The sequence below is a fragment of the Rhinolophus ferrumequinum genome, chromosome X (assembly GCF_004115265.2).
Source record: "Rhinolophus ferrumequinum isolate MPI-CBG mRhiFer1 chromosome X, mRhiFer1_v1.p, whole genome shotgun sequence".
In the NCBI taxonomy this organism is placed as follows: Eukaryota; Metazoa; Chordata; class Mammalia; order Chiroptera; family Rhinolophidae; genus Rhinolophus; species Rhinolophus ferrumequinum.
Genome location: NC_046284.1, coordinates 86,320,788 through 86,336,478, shown reverse-complemented (window position 1 = coordinate 86,336,478; position 15,691 = coordinate 86,320,788). Strand labels below are relative to the sequence as shown.

The 15,691-nt window shown below is 41.9% G+C and overlaps 1 protein-coding gene and 1 pseudogene across 2 annotated transcripts in view; both read right to left on the bottom strand.

Moving 5' to 3' along the window:
* UXT (ubiquitously expressed prefoldin like chaperone) overlaps positions 1-15,691 on the bottom strand; it is an 89,140-nt gene that overhangs the window by 929 nt on the left and 72,520 nt on the right. The window contains exons 4-8 of one of the 2 annotated variants that reach the window (XM_033111320.1): positions 7,233-7,349; positions 6,944-7,050; positions 5,907-5,988; positions 5,705-5,772; positions 5,329-5,436 (exon numbers count right to left, since the gene is read on the bottom strand). In XM_033111320.1, coding sequence (XP_032967211.1) covers positions 5,329-5,436; positions 5,705-5,772; positions 5,907-5,988; positions 6,944-7,041 — 356 coding nt within the window. In that variant the 5' untranslated portion in view covers positions 7,042-7,050; positions 7,233-7,349. Of the gene's footprint in view, positions 1-5,328; positions 5,437-5,704; positions 5,773-5,906; positions 5,989-6,943; positions 7,051-7,153; positions 7,178-7,232; positions 7,350-15,691 lie in introns of those variants that run through there. The other variant, XM_033111331.1, reaches the window with a different exon arrangement.
* Positions 9,531-10,556, bottom strand: LOC117016772 (double homeobox protein B-like; annotated as a pseudogene).

The following is a 15,691-nucleotide window of genomic DNA, read 5'->3' as shown; positions in this document are numbered from 1 at the left end:
GGTGAATTGTAGGAGGTGAGGTCAGAGTGGTAAGCAGGGAGACAGATCGTGTAAAACCTACAAAGCCACGGTAAGGACTCTGGCTTTTACTCTAAGTGGGATGGGAGCCAGGCTGTCATCAGAGCAGGGATGTGAAATGACTAGGGTTTACAAGGATCCACCTGGCTGCTGTGTGGAGAACTGACTGGGGAGAAGGAGAGATGATGTAGAAGCAGGAGGTCCATGGAGGAGGCTGCTGCAACAGTCCAGGTGCGAGATGGAAACTCAGACCACAGTGGCAGCAGTTGAGGCAATGAAAAATGATTGGATTTGGGATATATTTTGAAGGTAGAGTCAACAGCTTTTCAAAGGGTTGGATGTTGGCTGTAAGAGAGAGAAATCAAGCAAGACTTCAAGGCCTAAGCAACTGGGAAGCCGGAGTCGCCTGAAACCACTCTGGCCCTGGACTGTTGAGTTACATAAACCAGTCGATTCCTTATATAAACCAATTGGGATCAGTTTCACCCAAAAGAATCCTCATTGACACAAAGGGTCAAGGAAGGCCTTTCTGAAGAATGAAGTAAGAGTTAAAAAGTAGGAGGGTCTTTTCCACAAAAAGTCCAAGAGGCAGGAAAGAGCTTTTTGAGGAACAGTCAGGAGGCCGGAGTGTTAGAAATTAAGTGAATGGTGGAAGAAAAGTGGTACAAGATAAGGTCCAAGAGGTAGGAAGAAGCTAGATCATACAGGATCTTGGTATCATGATAAGGAATGTGGATTTTATTGTGCTGAGCTGTTAATGTAGGAGTCAGTTTTAGGGAAACTAAATACTGTAAGGAAAGGAGAAGGCAACACAGGATGCTAAATTGGAAAAAATATTACAAACCCATTTATACATCAGTATCTCCCAAATTTATGTTTTCAATCCAGACCTCTCTCCTGAACTCCAGTCTTGGGAGTTTTTTCGGGGTTTTTTGCCTTTTAAATTTTTTTTTAATTTATTGGGGAGACAATGGTTAGTAAAATTACATAGGCTTCAAGTGTACAATTCTATAATACATCATCTATATACCACATTGTGTGCTCATCACCCAGAGTCAGTTCTCCTTCCATCACCAAGAGCCCCATTACCCTCTTATATCATCCCCCTCTCCCCTCACTTACCTTCTGGTATCCACCAAACTGTTGTCTGTCTATGAGTTTTTATTTATCTTGTTCTTTTGTTGCTTTCAGTTTTATATCCCACATACGAGTGAAGTCATATGGTTCTCGACTATTTCTATCTGACTTATTTCACTTAGCATAATAATCTCAAGATCCATCCATGTTGTCGCAAATGGCACTATTTCATCTTTTCTTATGGCAGAGTAGTACTCCATTGTGTATATATACCATATCTTCTTTATCCAATCATCTACCATTTGCAACAATATGGATGGACCTAGAGAACATTATGCTAAGTGAAATAAGTCAGACAGAGAAAGATAAGTACCATATGATCTCACTTATATGCGGAATCTAAAGAAAAGAATAAGTGAATGAACTAATCAGAAACAGTTTTGGAGACAAAGAAGAAAAACTGAGGGTTGCTAGATGGGCGGGGGGGTGGGGGTAAAGGGGAAGGTGAGGGGATTAGAAAACAATCAGTAACCACAAGATGGCCACGGGGTTTGAAAATTAATCTGGGGAACGTAATTTAGTGGTTACCAGAGGGTAAGGGGGTTGGGGGGTGGGAGATGAGGGTAAGGGGGATCAAATATGTGGTGATGGAAGGAGAACTGACTCTGGATGGTGAACACATAATGTAATTTATAGATGATGTGATACAGAATTGCACACCTGAAATCTATGTAATTTTACTAACAATTGTCACCCCAATAAATTAAAAAAATAAAATAAAATAAAGTTAAAAGTAAAAAAAATAATAATAATAAATAAATAAATAAAAAGGGAAGTTTCCATTGTTCACAAGATTAATGATAATACATCCATTTTATCATTGAGTTGGATTACAGACAATAAATTATATATGCATTTGTGAGCATGTGTATATATTATATATTGTAAATATATAAATATATGTATATGTGCATAAATATATATGTGAGAAAGAAAGAGAATAAGAAAATATTAACAAGTTGTGTACTGAGTAAAAAGTATAGGGGTGTATTTTACATGGCTTCTACAATTTTTCTCTAAGTATAAAATTGTCTTAAAATTTAAAAAAAGTTTTAAAAAGTAAATACATGGAAATTTTTCATATAGTCTCCATTATTTCTAATTCAAAAAAAAAAAAAGTGATGTATGTACTTTGATGTTCATTGCAGCATTATTTACAGTCTTGGGAGTTTGAACTACATCTTCAAAAACTACACTTCAGTGTTTAACAAGCACCTCACACTTAAAAGGTCCTAGACAGAATTCCTGATCTTCTCCATCTCAGATAATGGCAACTACATCCTTCCATTCGTTCAGCCAAAAACCTGGACTCCTCTCTTTCTTTCACACCCCACATCCAATCAAGCATTCTGTTTAAAACTGCAACTGCTCCATCCTGGGCATGTTTCTTATCTCTATTCCATGCTGTTCCCCGTAGCATTGTCAACCTGTGACACTACATCCTATATTTGTTTGTTGTCTGTTTTCCCTGACTAGAATGTAAACTGTATAAGATTTGGTCTGCTTTGTTCCCTGCTGTATCCCCAGGAACCAAAAAAGTATGTGGCACATAGTAGATACCCAATGTATGTTGAAGGAATAGCTGAATGGCTACTCCACTCAAAGAAACCTGAAATCCTTAAAAGATGGTTCAGTCTATGTTTAAAGACAGGAAATAAATGGAACATGGGGCTGTTGACAGAGAGCAACAATGCTTTCAAGAATAGCTGGGGTAGTGATCAAAGAACAAAGAAACGAACTTGATCAGCTTGATCCCTTGATCAGGGACAATTTGAACATCAAAAAAGAGAACAAAATTAGTTAATGGTACAAGTTTAGTCTATGAAAGGCTATGCGTTCAACACTTAAAAAGGAGAAAAATATAAAGTTCACCAAATGCTAGTTATAACACAAAAGGGATATGTTTAATTTATTGCTACTGATTTAAAATGTAAGGCAGTGTTAATAGTCATATGGTTATTCTGTTCTTTCTATAATGACATGTCTGTTTATGGGTGTGGATGTGTACTCCTTTTCTGTATAATCAGGAAACAACATACACAGAAACCTGATCCTCCCATTCCCCAAAGAAAGAAATATACTAAGAACAGGAAGGACTGACAGACCAATTTGGCTACATAAAATAAGCTGAAAGTTCAAAGTTTGTCACAAGTAACCAAGCATTTTAAAGAGTGATCTACACAGACTCAACTCTTCATCTTCTAGAAATATTAAACCTCAAGGAAGTCCTACTAATTATAATTAAGTAATAAGAGATTCAACCACCTTTTGATCACACTAACAGACCAGGCCAATATATCAAAAAAGACCAGACAAGGGGGCAGGTGCTGACAACTTAAATATCTAATTTTGGGGAAAGACATCAAGTCTCATAAAATTAAAATCTATTTGAAAGGCTCAGGAATCCTGTGATATAACAAAGCGAGTTGTTATAAAAAATGGTCTTGGTCTAAATGACAACCAGCTGAGAACTGCACTGACTCCTGAGAGCAGGCCCCTAGACCAAACTGTTCACCAAGTGGTGTGACCACTAAGAGTTAGAAATCTCAGCAGATCTGAGGCTCTTTTGGGTTTACTAACACTGAAACCCTTGAAAGGTTTGAAAAGAGAACTACTGAAACCCTAATGGAGGCAACTCTGGAAGAAATGAATGTAGGAATAAAGATAAATACAGTAGTACCTTGGTTTTTGAACGTCTCCATTGAGGAACATTTCAGTTTATGAACGCCGTCAATTTTATGATCTATGGTATTAGATAGTAAAATTCATGCTAAATTTGCAGTTTTAGGGGTTGATTTTAAAGGTCTGGAATGGATTAATCCATTTTGCATTACTTTCTATGGGGAAACCAAGCCTCGGTTTTCGAACATTTCAGAACTCGAATGGACTTCTGGAACGGATTACGTTAGAAAACCGAGGTCCCACTGTATAATGCAGAAAGAATCTTAGGTCAGTGGCATAAACTCTAGTGCGGTATTGTTAACCTAAGTGCATTGCTCAACATCACTCCACCTGAGCCATGCTCACCTCTCCTGGCAGTCCCTCTAACACGGCAGGCACACAGCTCCCCTTGCCAGGAATGTTCTTCCCCAGTCAGCCCCCTGGCTTGTTCACTCAACCAAGTGACTCAAATGTCACTTCCTCTGGGAAGCCTTCCCTAGCTACATTTCGAGCCTCTCATCCACACTCCCAGTTCCCCTTCCCTGCATAAATGTTAAACGCAACCAGAGTCCATACTTTCTCCCACATTACCTCCCCATCATCACCAACAGAGATCTGCTTCGATCTCCACTTCAGTCTGTTTCTAGCATACGCTTTTAAATTCATTCAGCAAACACGGAGTGCCCACTGTATGCCGGTTGCTTTTCTGGTCACTTGGAGTAGAGACAAAATATCTCCCTTTGTAAACCTTATATCCTAGTGGGAGCAGGCAATGAATATTAGAAAGAAGTAAACTGCATAGTAAACATTAGGAGATTATAAGTGCTAATATGAAAAAGTAGAACAAGGGAGGGGAATCAGGAGTGCCAGGGGTCACAATTTTAAAGTTAGGTTACAGAAGGCCTTGTTGAGGAAGTGACACTTAAGTAAGACTTACACTGAATGAAGAGAAAGGAAGCCATGCAGGTACCTGGGGAAGGAGTACTGCAGGCAGAGAGAACAGCCACTGCAATCACCTTGAGGTGGGATTATTCTGGGGTGTTTAAAGAAGACTGTGAAGGTCAGTGTTGTGAGAGCACAGCGAATGAGCAAAAACATTAGCAAGAGGTGAAGTCAGAGGTAACTTGTTTTATTGTTACTGATTTATAGGCTAAGACCTCTTGGATCTGGTCAAAATTATGGTTGTGTGCAACAATATAGTCCTTCTAGAATGTAAGCCTTCAAGGAACCCTTTTGTCGTGCTCACTGCTGCCTTCCCGCCACCCAGCACAGGGCCTGGCATACAGCAGACGCCCGATAAATGTTTGTGTGAATGAATAATACAAACACCATTTACTGAGTACTTAATATGTACTACACCTGGGCCTGAGCTTTGCACCCCACTTTCCTCACTCTAGCCCTGTGGAGGAGGGGAGATGGGTCCCTAAGTATCCCAGGCAGTCATGGCGGAAAAGGAGAAGGGTGTTGCAAATGGTGGTGTTTTTAGACACTATTCTCATGGAATAGACTTACTCTGTGAGGAGATTGCTCTTACGATCAATGAACTTGAGAGCTTCTGCCAGTGTCAACTCCAGGAAAAAACCATATCCAAGGGCCATGTAGATCCGTGAAGTGTCTGAGCTGAGGAAACAGTGGTGAGAGGAAGTGGGGGAAGTTCTTATCTCTGTTTAGCATACCATACAGTTTAAGGTTTTTCAACTCCTCTTCCCCCACCTTCCCTAAACTGAAGCTCTGGGAGGGCAGGAATTTTGTCCCATTTTATTCACTGTCACATCTTCAGCACCAAGCACAGTGTCTGGTACACAGCAAGTACTCAAATAAATATCTGTTGAAGGAAGGACGGGGGAAGCTGAACCTTGTGGGCTTCGAGGGGCAGGTAGATACTCACACCACTGTATCAACAAAGAAGTTACAGCCCAAATCCACCTGCATATATAACTCCGAGTGCTTAGCTTCCTGTGGGGCCAGGGAAAAAGAGGTAGGGGTTAGTGGTCAACTTTTAGGTCAGGTGACAGGTTTTGGTCTGGAATACTTGTTCCCATGCCCCTCCCTTGTCCACAAAAAAAGGTAGCTAACCCTGGCATCTTTACCTGGAGTCGCTCAATGACATTTCTCAATTGGAGGTATTTGGACAGCTGCTCATATACTTTGTCACGATGATCCAGTACCTTTCTGATGGGACATGATGGAACAAGAGTAAAATAGTGACCAACAGGAAACCACGTCCCTCTTGGAATACCATGACCCTCTGAGATCTCATGTCATCATGCCCTAAAGAGGCGTTTTATTGCAGAAGTTAAGATATGGACTCTCGATCAGACTGCTTGGATTTGAATGCAGGCTCTCCTTTTTACTAGCTGTGTGTCTTTGGTAAGTAAACAACCTCTTTGGGATTCAATTTCCTCATCTATAAAATAGGGATGACAAATGTTACCTCATAGAGTCATTAGATGGATTAAATAAGTGTTTACTATAAAGCATTTAGAATAGTGCCTGTGAAATAGTAAGCTTCGTATATGTGTTAGCTATTATTTATTAGAATTATTACACTATTCCCAATGCCTTCCTCCAATCAGAATGTTCCATTCACACCCTAGAAAAATCCTCATCCCTTTTAGGACGCTCTTAGTCCTATTTATGAACACTCTACTTCCTGCTCAGATAAATAATGATAGTAATAATTTTTCATCCTCCTTGACCCTCTAGTATCCATGTTAAATCTTTTGCAAGGACTGAACACATTGAAAACTCAAAACCATCAACTTCCCCATTTCACAGATGAAGAAACTGTGGCAGAGAAAGGCGATGTGAGGCACAGCGTGTTCACAGAGATGGCTAAATGGCCAAACCAGGATTCGAACCTGAAAACTCCAGCCGAAGAAATCTAACACCTAACTAACCCTTAAGCGACGTCGCAGGCTGCGCATGTGCGGACATACCCTCAACTAAGACCGCCACATCCCTGTCAAGTTGCACCCAGAATGTCGCCCCTCCTCCCCACTCGAAAGGGGCGCGGGGCCGGGCTCCGAACGTCTCGTCCACCAATCAGAAGGTTAGGCCCTGACTCCGAACGCCCCGCTCACCACGTGGAACGTTCCAAACGCCTCGCCCCCGCGCTGTCACTCACCTCAGATCCCTCTGCAGCACGTCAGAGAGGAAGGCCTCATAGCGCAGCACTTTCTCCCCGGTGGCCTCCAGCGCCCGCCGTTTAGGGGGCGTCGCCATGATGGGCTCCTAAGGAATGGGGAGGGGGAAAAGCACGTTGACCACACAGTGTGGCTTCATGCGCAGTGCATATGCACCCTCTCAACGTAGGGAGTGGGCTCGTCCGACTCACGCTGGGGGCGGGGGGTCAGCCTTCTGCCCCTCCCAACTCTGGGACCCGCCACCCAGAGATACCCAAACAAGGTCCTCACCTTAGAGCCGCCGGCAATAAGAACGGTTGGGATGAATCACGGCTTCCGGGTGGCGCGGGTGTGTGACGTACCACGAGGGCGCGAGCCAACCAAATAGCCAGGTGGGGAGGGGCAGGCCTGTAGGGAAGAAAACGGCTGAAGTGAAGAGAAGGGCGGGGCTTTACCCACTCAGAAGAGGTTGCGGAGGGCTGCAGAGCGTGGGAACCTGGACTGCGCGCGGAGACTCTGGGGACTTGCAGGGCTGCTGGGGTTGACTTTAATGGGATTTGGCGGGTCCTGGGGCAGGCGGAACGCACAGGTGGAGATAGAGAGTAAAAAGTGCTTAGTATTTGAAAGTCAGCTTTGGAAGCAGGAAGGCAAGCATTGATTACGGTTCTGGTTTGTAAAAGAGGAGTACGGTACATCCCTGAGATCTATGGCCTTAGATTTTGAATATTTTACTCGGCAAGTTTGAGTTTGACTCCCGGTAATGGGAATGAATGTGAGCATTTAAAAAGTTTTAAACAGAGACAGATTTTCTAAAATTCATCCTTGATAATTCCAGCTCTGCAGCTCACAGTGCGTAACTGGGGTTCAAACAGAAATTGACAATACACCTCATTTAATAGGGGAGTCAAATGGAGGGTCGCTGAAGTCTTCTGCCCAAGATTGGCTATCTTGTAGTTAGAAATAGTTTCTATTTTTTTTTAATGTGTAAACTTTTTATTAATTTTCTTTTTTGCACTCAAGTTACTGAATGAATTTATTTCCCATGTTAGATTTTTTTTTTTTAATGAACAAAGAATGTTTTTCAAGGATACTTTGGTTGCACCAAGGTAAACCCACATACATCTTCATACACCAAAATCTGTTTTTAGAAGTTACCATTTCAGAAGAAGGGAAAAGAATGAGAATGGTTATTCCAGGTTTTAGGTTAACGTAATTTATAATAAAATGAAGAATTGTATGTATGAATATATATATATATATATATGTATATATATATTAGTTCGGTGCAAAAGTAACCGCGGTCTTTACAATTTTTAACCTTTTAAACTGTAATTACTTGTGCACCGACCCAACATATGTGTAAATACAGAGGGTGCCAACAAAATGCACACACAGCCTAAGGAAAAAATTGCACCAAAATTGTAATACTCAATATATACATACCGATAACAAAAGATGAATGCAAGTCACCTTTGACTTCTGCAATGACAGGTGCTCAGCGTGGTTACCATCAACCTAATTTTAATACAGTTTTCTCCTTTCTTAAAACGTGTATACATTTCTCTGGCACTCCCTGCATATATGACAAACCCCAAAATGTGGGAATATTAACATCATTAGACTATGTTCAGTGACTGTATGGTATTGCTATTATATTTTCCCTGTAATTTTTGTACGTTTTAAGTAGTCAAAGGAAAAAATTATAAGTGAAATATACTCAGTATTATGGATTTATCCTAATTGATTTAATCATTCCTTTAGTGGTGGATACTAAGGTAGTTTCTAGCTCCCAATTCAAACCCTCAGAGCTTCAGGAAAAAGCTCACTTTCATCAACTCACATCATCAGGAAATACAGCATCCCTTCATTTTCTATATGATAAACTAATTTCAAGTTTGCCTTCACATCTTGCCAGAAGAGAAAGAAGTGCCGAGTTGTCCCTTGACCTATTCTCTCCTGGGTTTGGTTACAGTTTGTAGATTTTCCATACTGGGGGACGTGGTGATTACAGGGAAGAGGTCGTATTTATCAGTGAAATGCTTTTGTTGGTGAGGATTCAGCAGATTCTGAATCTGGTGAGGATTCTGCCTAGTACCCACGGTATGGAGGCAGTATGGAGCTTGGAAGCCAGCTCAGTGAAGTGAGTACAGAAGATAACCACTGCCCACAATACAGAGTAAAACCTTTATTTGGATTTCCAAGTGGTTTTTCCTGCCCCCTGCATTAGTCTTGTACGGAACAGGATGATTTAATTGTTCGTCGTCCTTTAAGTTGCACAGATTCTGCTTCCAGAGAAAGGAGGCCTGGACCAGGTTCTGAGAACGATATTGTTTTCCTCCTCCTGAAAGTGAGCTTTGTTTTGCATCATGTGGAACAGAGCCTGAAAATCTTCACTGAGGCACAGCTGGGGTCCTGGAGTGTCCTTTTTCTGTGGATCAGAACAGAACTCAAATTTTCAGGACTATCTTTCCCTGAAAGTCTGGATTGTGGGAGTTGACCTAAAGGCTTGAGTTTTCTACATATTGGTGGGATTGACTGAGGGAATGAGAAGGTTCTGCAGCTGACTGTGTGTGCTGTGGCCATAGTCGGTCAATGTGTCCCTTCTCCAGGATCCTATTCTGCAATCAGAGCCTGGCAGCACTCCTCCCCCCATTGCATAATGTAAGATAAGTCCATGTGACCCAAATCCTGTAATTGGTGTGTTTTGTGCTCAGAATGAGGCTGACAATAGTCCTTCAACTGCAGTGTTGCTGTGCCAGTCTGTTCTTTGTGATTCTGGCGTTTTTCTTGGTTTCGGGGCCAGAAAGGAGTGTGAGTATCAGAAAGGACCCTCCTGGAGTTAGTGGTATTGGCAAGTAATTTGTAAGCATCAGAGTAGAGGGTGAGTTCTTCCTGTACAACCTGCATGGGCTGCGCCATCATGTCACTTGGTCCTTGGCTCACACAAGGGACGAAGGACACATGGGATGGGAAAAGAGCAGGTAGAAATGTTTGGTTCCTGCTGAAAGAATTGGAGGAAGGAAAATGATGAGACCAGCCTGAGAGAGTGGACAGGTCAGTTTGGTGCTGCTGAGCTGTCAGGTCTGGTGTCTCACTTGGGCCATTTAACAAGGAATTCACAGGCTCACTTCTGCTCTGCCCTGGGGACAGAGATCTTTGGTTCTGAAACCACATTTGAATTTTTGATTTCAGAACACCTGTTTGTTTCGCCAGTATTTTCCTGGTTGCAATATCAGGGAATCGGATCCTGTCAAAGGCTTAAACTAGGATGTTTGATTGAGATCTTGTGATGGATGTCTGGTCTTGTTTGGCTTCTGTTGGTAAGTATTCTTGAGTCCAAGGCTTATGCTGGTCCTGTCCCTGGGTTTGATCTTTTCCTAAGGACCATCCAGATCCCAGTTGTCTCTGTTTTACTCTGTGGTTTTTAAACCGAATCTGAATGTTATACTCTGGAATGCCAGTTTCCTTGGCCAGCTGTTCCCTAGTAGCTATATCAGGGTAAGGGTTGTGTTCAAACCATTTTTGGAGGATATCCTTTTGACTCTGGTTGTAAACAATCCGGTCTAGCCATGTTTCTTTTTGTAGTATGCCACTTGCAGTGCTGTTCAAACCCATCTCGGGAAGAGGTACCTGGATTCCACAGAGACAACAAGCAGGCAGCTGAGCAGCTCTTCAAGACACAAGGCTTACCAATCCCCATGTTAGATTTTCAAATAATAACATCTAACCCAGCAAGTCCAGGCCTGAGCCTGGAGGAGAATTCCGATGTCTGGATTGCCCAAATGCTATTCCCACTCACAGGGCCTAGAGTACCCACCCTTACCAGGGAACTCTTCCCAGATAATTTAATGTGTGTTTAATGTGTAAATGCAAGTTTTTCCCCCCAAGTGTTCAAAACCTAAGCAGGTGAAAATTGTCTTTGCCCTTAGAACAAGATGATGGTAAAAGAAACATTGAGATTAATTTTTGTTTTGTAAATCATCTCGTGTTACATATAGCTAAAATTACATTCAGTGTGATTGAAACAGACACTAGGTAGTTAGACAAATATTACCAAATTATATAATTTCGCTGTGAAAAGGGTGTTACACTTATTATCTTTATTTAACAGGGAGAACACAGAGTTCTTTTGAGCTGGAGATGGGTCTGTCTATGTCTATTAACTTACATTTCACAAAAACACTTTTTACTTCTTAAAACCATGTTTCCAACTTCGTTTTTATATTTCAAACCTATAGAAAAGTTGGCAATGTACACCCACACAACCTTGGCTTAGACTCACAAATTGTTAATATTTGACCACATTTGCTTTCTCTTTCCAGACCACATGATAATCGCTGACATGGCTGCATAGCATTCCATCTTTTGGATGGACTTAGGTTGTTGAGCTACTTTTCTATTATTGGATGTTTATGTGTGTCCAATTTTTTCATTGTTATAATCCAAGATGGAATAACAGTCTTTACTTTCAAATTTTAGTGTGCAACTATGATTATTTCCTTGTGATAAATTTCTAGAAGTATAATTTATGGATCTAAGGGAGGTCACTGCATTATAAATCAAGTATCAAGTGATAATTGTACACATACTTCCAATAACAAACTTCCTCATCCAGGCTCTTCATTGGGGTCAGCAAACTATGTCCCCTGATTTGCTGACCCTTGATGTTTTTCTTTTTTTTACCCCGTGATGTTTTTCTACAGCCTGCAAGCTCAGAATACTATTTACATTTTTTAAATGCTTGAAAAAAGCAAAAAGAGTATTTTATGTGAAAATTTGATGAAATTCAAATTTCAGTGTCCAACAATAAAGTTTATTGGAACATGGCCACATTCATTTGTTTACTTATTATCTGTAGCTATTTTCATGCTACAAGGGCAGAGTTGAGTATTTGCTGAAGAGACCATATGGCCTGAAAACCATAAAGTATTTACTAACTGGCCCTTTACAAAAAAAGTTTGTCAACCCCAATCATGACAGCTCTACACAATCATACATAGGTATGTGGGCCTCCTTGGCGACCTCTGACCTGGCTAATGGGTGGGCAATTTTAGGCTGGTGCTTCTGAGAGATATGAAGCAGATTATGTCTCTCGTGTGTATTTTCTCTCCCCATGACCCCATCTAACCTTCAATCTTCAGGCCTCCCCCAGCTCTGCCCTAGAGATCTGTCTTGCCTTTACCCAAGAAGAGCAAGAAATGACTGAGGCCCAGATGAGTTAGTTATAGCTTATTTGTTCATTCAACATCTACTTTATTTTCCACTGGATATTTGAAACCTGATAAGAATACATCTCATAAAATTGAAAAATAAAGGTAGGATAACAGAAAATATAAGGCAAGTAGAAAATTAACATGAGGGAAAATTGGAATGTAGGTATGAAATTCACTCTGCACTTAGCTGTCAATTTGTCTCCGATCTTCCTATAGCCATAGCAAAAAGGAAAATTGGCTCACTTATGTGACTGTATTGTCTATGAGGAAAAAGCGTACCAGTTCATTAGCAGAAGGAAATATTTCATGGCACTCACCAAAAAACAAATTAGAACTCTCCTTTACTTTCTTCTTTTTTTTTAACATTTATTTATTTTAAGTGTGTTTTTCCGGACCATCAGCTCCAAGTCAAGTAGTTGTTCAATCTAATTGTGAAGGGCACAGCTCACAGTGGCCCATGTGGGGATTGGACCAGCAACCTTGTTGTTAAGAGCACTGCGCTCTAATCAACTGAGCTAACTGGCCACCCCCCTCTCCTGTACTTTCTACATTAGAGTTAATCCCAGGTGAATTAAAGATTTACATGTAAAAATGGGACCATCAGTGTACTAGAAGAAAAAAAAAGAGAATTCTTTAATGATTCTCTTAGAGTGAAGTCCTTTCTAATGACATAAAATTCTGAAGTCATGAGAGACTGTGTAGGTATTTGTATACATAAAATTTATGCATACATGATTATCTTTAAAAACCTTAAAGCCAAGTGACAAATTGAAATTTTTGCAACAGATACAATCAATGGCTGGTTTACTTCATATATAAAAAGCTCCTACAAATAAATATAATAGACCAACAATTTAGAAGAAACTAAACAGGAGCCTGGGGCAAGATGGCAGAGTAGGTAAATGCTATGCTTGTCTCCTCCCATGACCTCATTAAAATTACAACTAAATTATAGAACAATCAACCTGGAGAACCATCTGAAGACTAGCTGAACTAAGAATATAAAGAAGAAACCACGTCAAGACTGGTAGAAAGAGTGGAGACACCTAATGGGCTGGCCCCACATTCACGTGTGGTGGTTGAGAATTGGGAGGGATCTCTTGGCTGTGGAGGTCCCCCCTGTGAAGTGAGGAGCCCCAGCCCCACAGCAGGCTCCCAGCCTGGAGCATTGGTGCTGGGATGAGGAGCCCCCACAATATCTGGCTGTGAAAATCAACAGGGAAATCTGACCAGGTGAGACAGAAGGTGGCTGGAATCCCAGGTGTCATCTTAAAGGGCCCACACACAGACTCACTCACAGCCACTTGCCCTAGCCTCCAGCAGAGGGACAGCAACACTGGAGGTGCCAGAAACATACAGAGAGAGGCTGTGTTGTGTGGTTTCAGGGCGAGGACTGGAGGGACAGTCACCATTGTCACTGTGTAGAGCCCTCCTCCCATACAGCCTGTGAGCAGGTGCCATCTTTCCTGTGTTGAGCCCACCTCCTACATGACCAAATCTCAATCTGCATTGGCCTGGTGAGCTCTGCTCACTCCATCCTGGTGACTGCCCGGGACCCTGTCTCACCCAACTCGTGCACCACTGGAGGTACTTTCAGCCAGGAGCAGCCAGCCCTGCCCTGTGTACTGAAGGAGGCTCTTTCAGTCATAAGTAGTCAGCCTCATCTACCGTGCCACCAGAGGCACATTTGGTGGCCAGCAGTGAAACCCAATCTGCACTGCAGTCTTTCTTGGACAGCTTTTGGGGGTCCATGGGCCTCAGGTGAGTGGCAGTTGACATTGGTGTGCTCTGAGCCTTTTGCTGAGTAGCCCAAGCTCAGAACTGGCACCAAACCTGAATCTGTATTAACCTGGTGAACACCACTTGCACCAACCTAATGACTCCCTCAGGCCCTGCCTCACCCAAATTGCATACCACCTGAGAATCTTTAAGTGGGTGAGCCTTATGGGCAGCTGGCAGGTGGCAGCAGGCCTTGGGGTACCCTGGGCCTTTTGCTGAGCTGCCCCAGGCCTAGTACTGGTGGCAGCTGGCCTCAGTTCACAGCATGGCCTCTCCAACTTGCCTCCAGGTCCAGCACAGGCAGCAGCAAACCACACATTGCTTTGTATCTCCTACCAGGTAGCCCCGGGCAGGTCACAGGCAGCAGCAGACCTTAGCCTGCACGGGAGCCCCTCCCAAAAGGCCCCAGAACCAACATACCTAGTGGCGGGCTTCATACCATAACAGAATATCACCCAAACACTTCCACAAAAAGGCACACCCAAAAGGCAGACTAGACAGGCACCAGAGCCCTGCCAAAGTGAATCCTGCTCCATAGGGTCAGCCCATGCACAACAGCTCTTCCACTGTAGTCACGACCAGTCCTCACAACCAATCAGCCAGAGGGTCAATCCCTACCATTGATGTGCAAACAGCAACCAAGGCTCAACTACAATAGGAGGGCACACATAGATCAATGGAACAGAATAGAGAGCCCAGAAATAAACCCATGCCTATATGGTCATTTAACCTATGACAAGAGTCAAGAATATACAATGGGGTAAAGACAGTCTATTCAATAAATGGTGTTGGGAAAACTGGACAGATACATGCAAAAGAAATGAAACTGGACCACCTTCTTACACTATGTAGAAGAATAAACTCACAATGGATTAAAGACTTAAATGTAAGACCCAAAACCATAAAACTCCTATGAGAAAACATAGGCAATAAACTCTCTGACATTGCTCTTAGTAATATTATTTTTGGATATATCTCCTTGGGCAAGGGAAACAAAAGAAAAAAATAAACAAATGGGATTATATCAAACTAAAAAGTTTTTGCACAGCAAAGGAAACCATCAATAAAACGAAAAGAATACCTACTGAATGGGAGAAGATATTTGCCAATGATAAATCTGATAAGGGGTTACTATCCAAAATTTATAAAGAATTCATACAACTGAACACCAAAAATCCCCCCAAATGATCCAATTAATAAATGGGCAGAGGACCTGAATAAACATTTCTCCAGAGAGGACATACAGATGGCCATTAGACATATGAAAAGATGCTCGGTGTCACTAATCATCAGAGAAATGCAAATTAAAACCCCAATGAGATATCACCTCACACATGTCAGAATGGCTGTCATCAATAAATCAACAAGCAACAAGTGTTGGTGAGGATGTGGAGTAAAGGGAACCCCCATGCACTGTTGGTGGGATTTCAAATTGGTGCAGCCATTATGGAAAACACTATGGAGGTTCCTCAAAAAATTAAAAATAGAACTGCCTTATGACCCAGCAATTCCACTTCTGGGTATTTATCCAAAGAAATCAAAAACACTAATTCAAAAAGACATATGAACTCCTGTGTTCACTGCAGAGCTATTTACAGTAGCCAAGATATGGAAACAACCTAAGTACCCATCAATTGATGATTAGATAAAGAAGGTGTGGTACATGTATACAATGGAATATTACTTGGCCATAATAAAAGGAAACCTTACCATTTGTGACAACATAGATGGACCTAGACGGTATTATGCTAAGTGAAA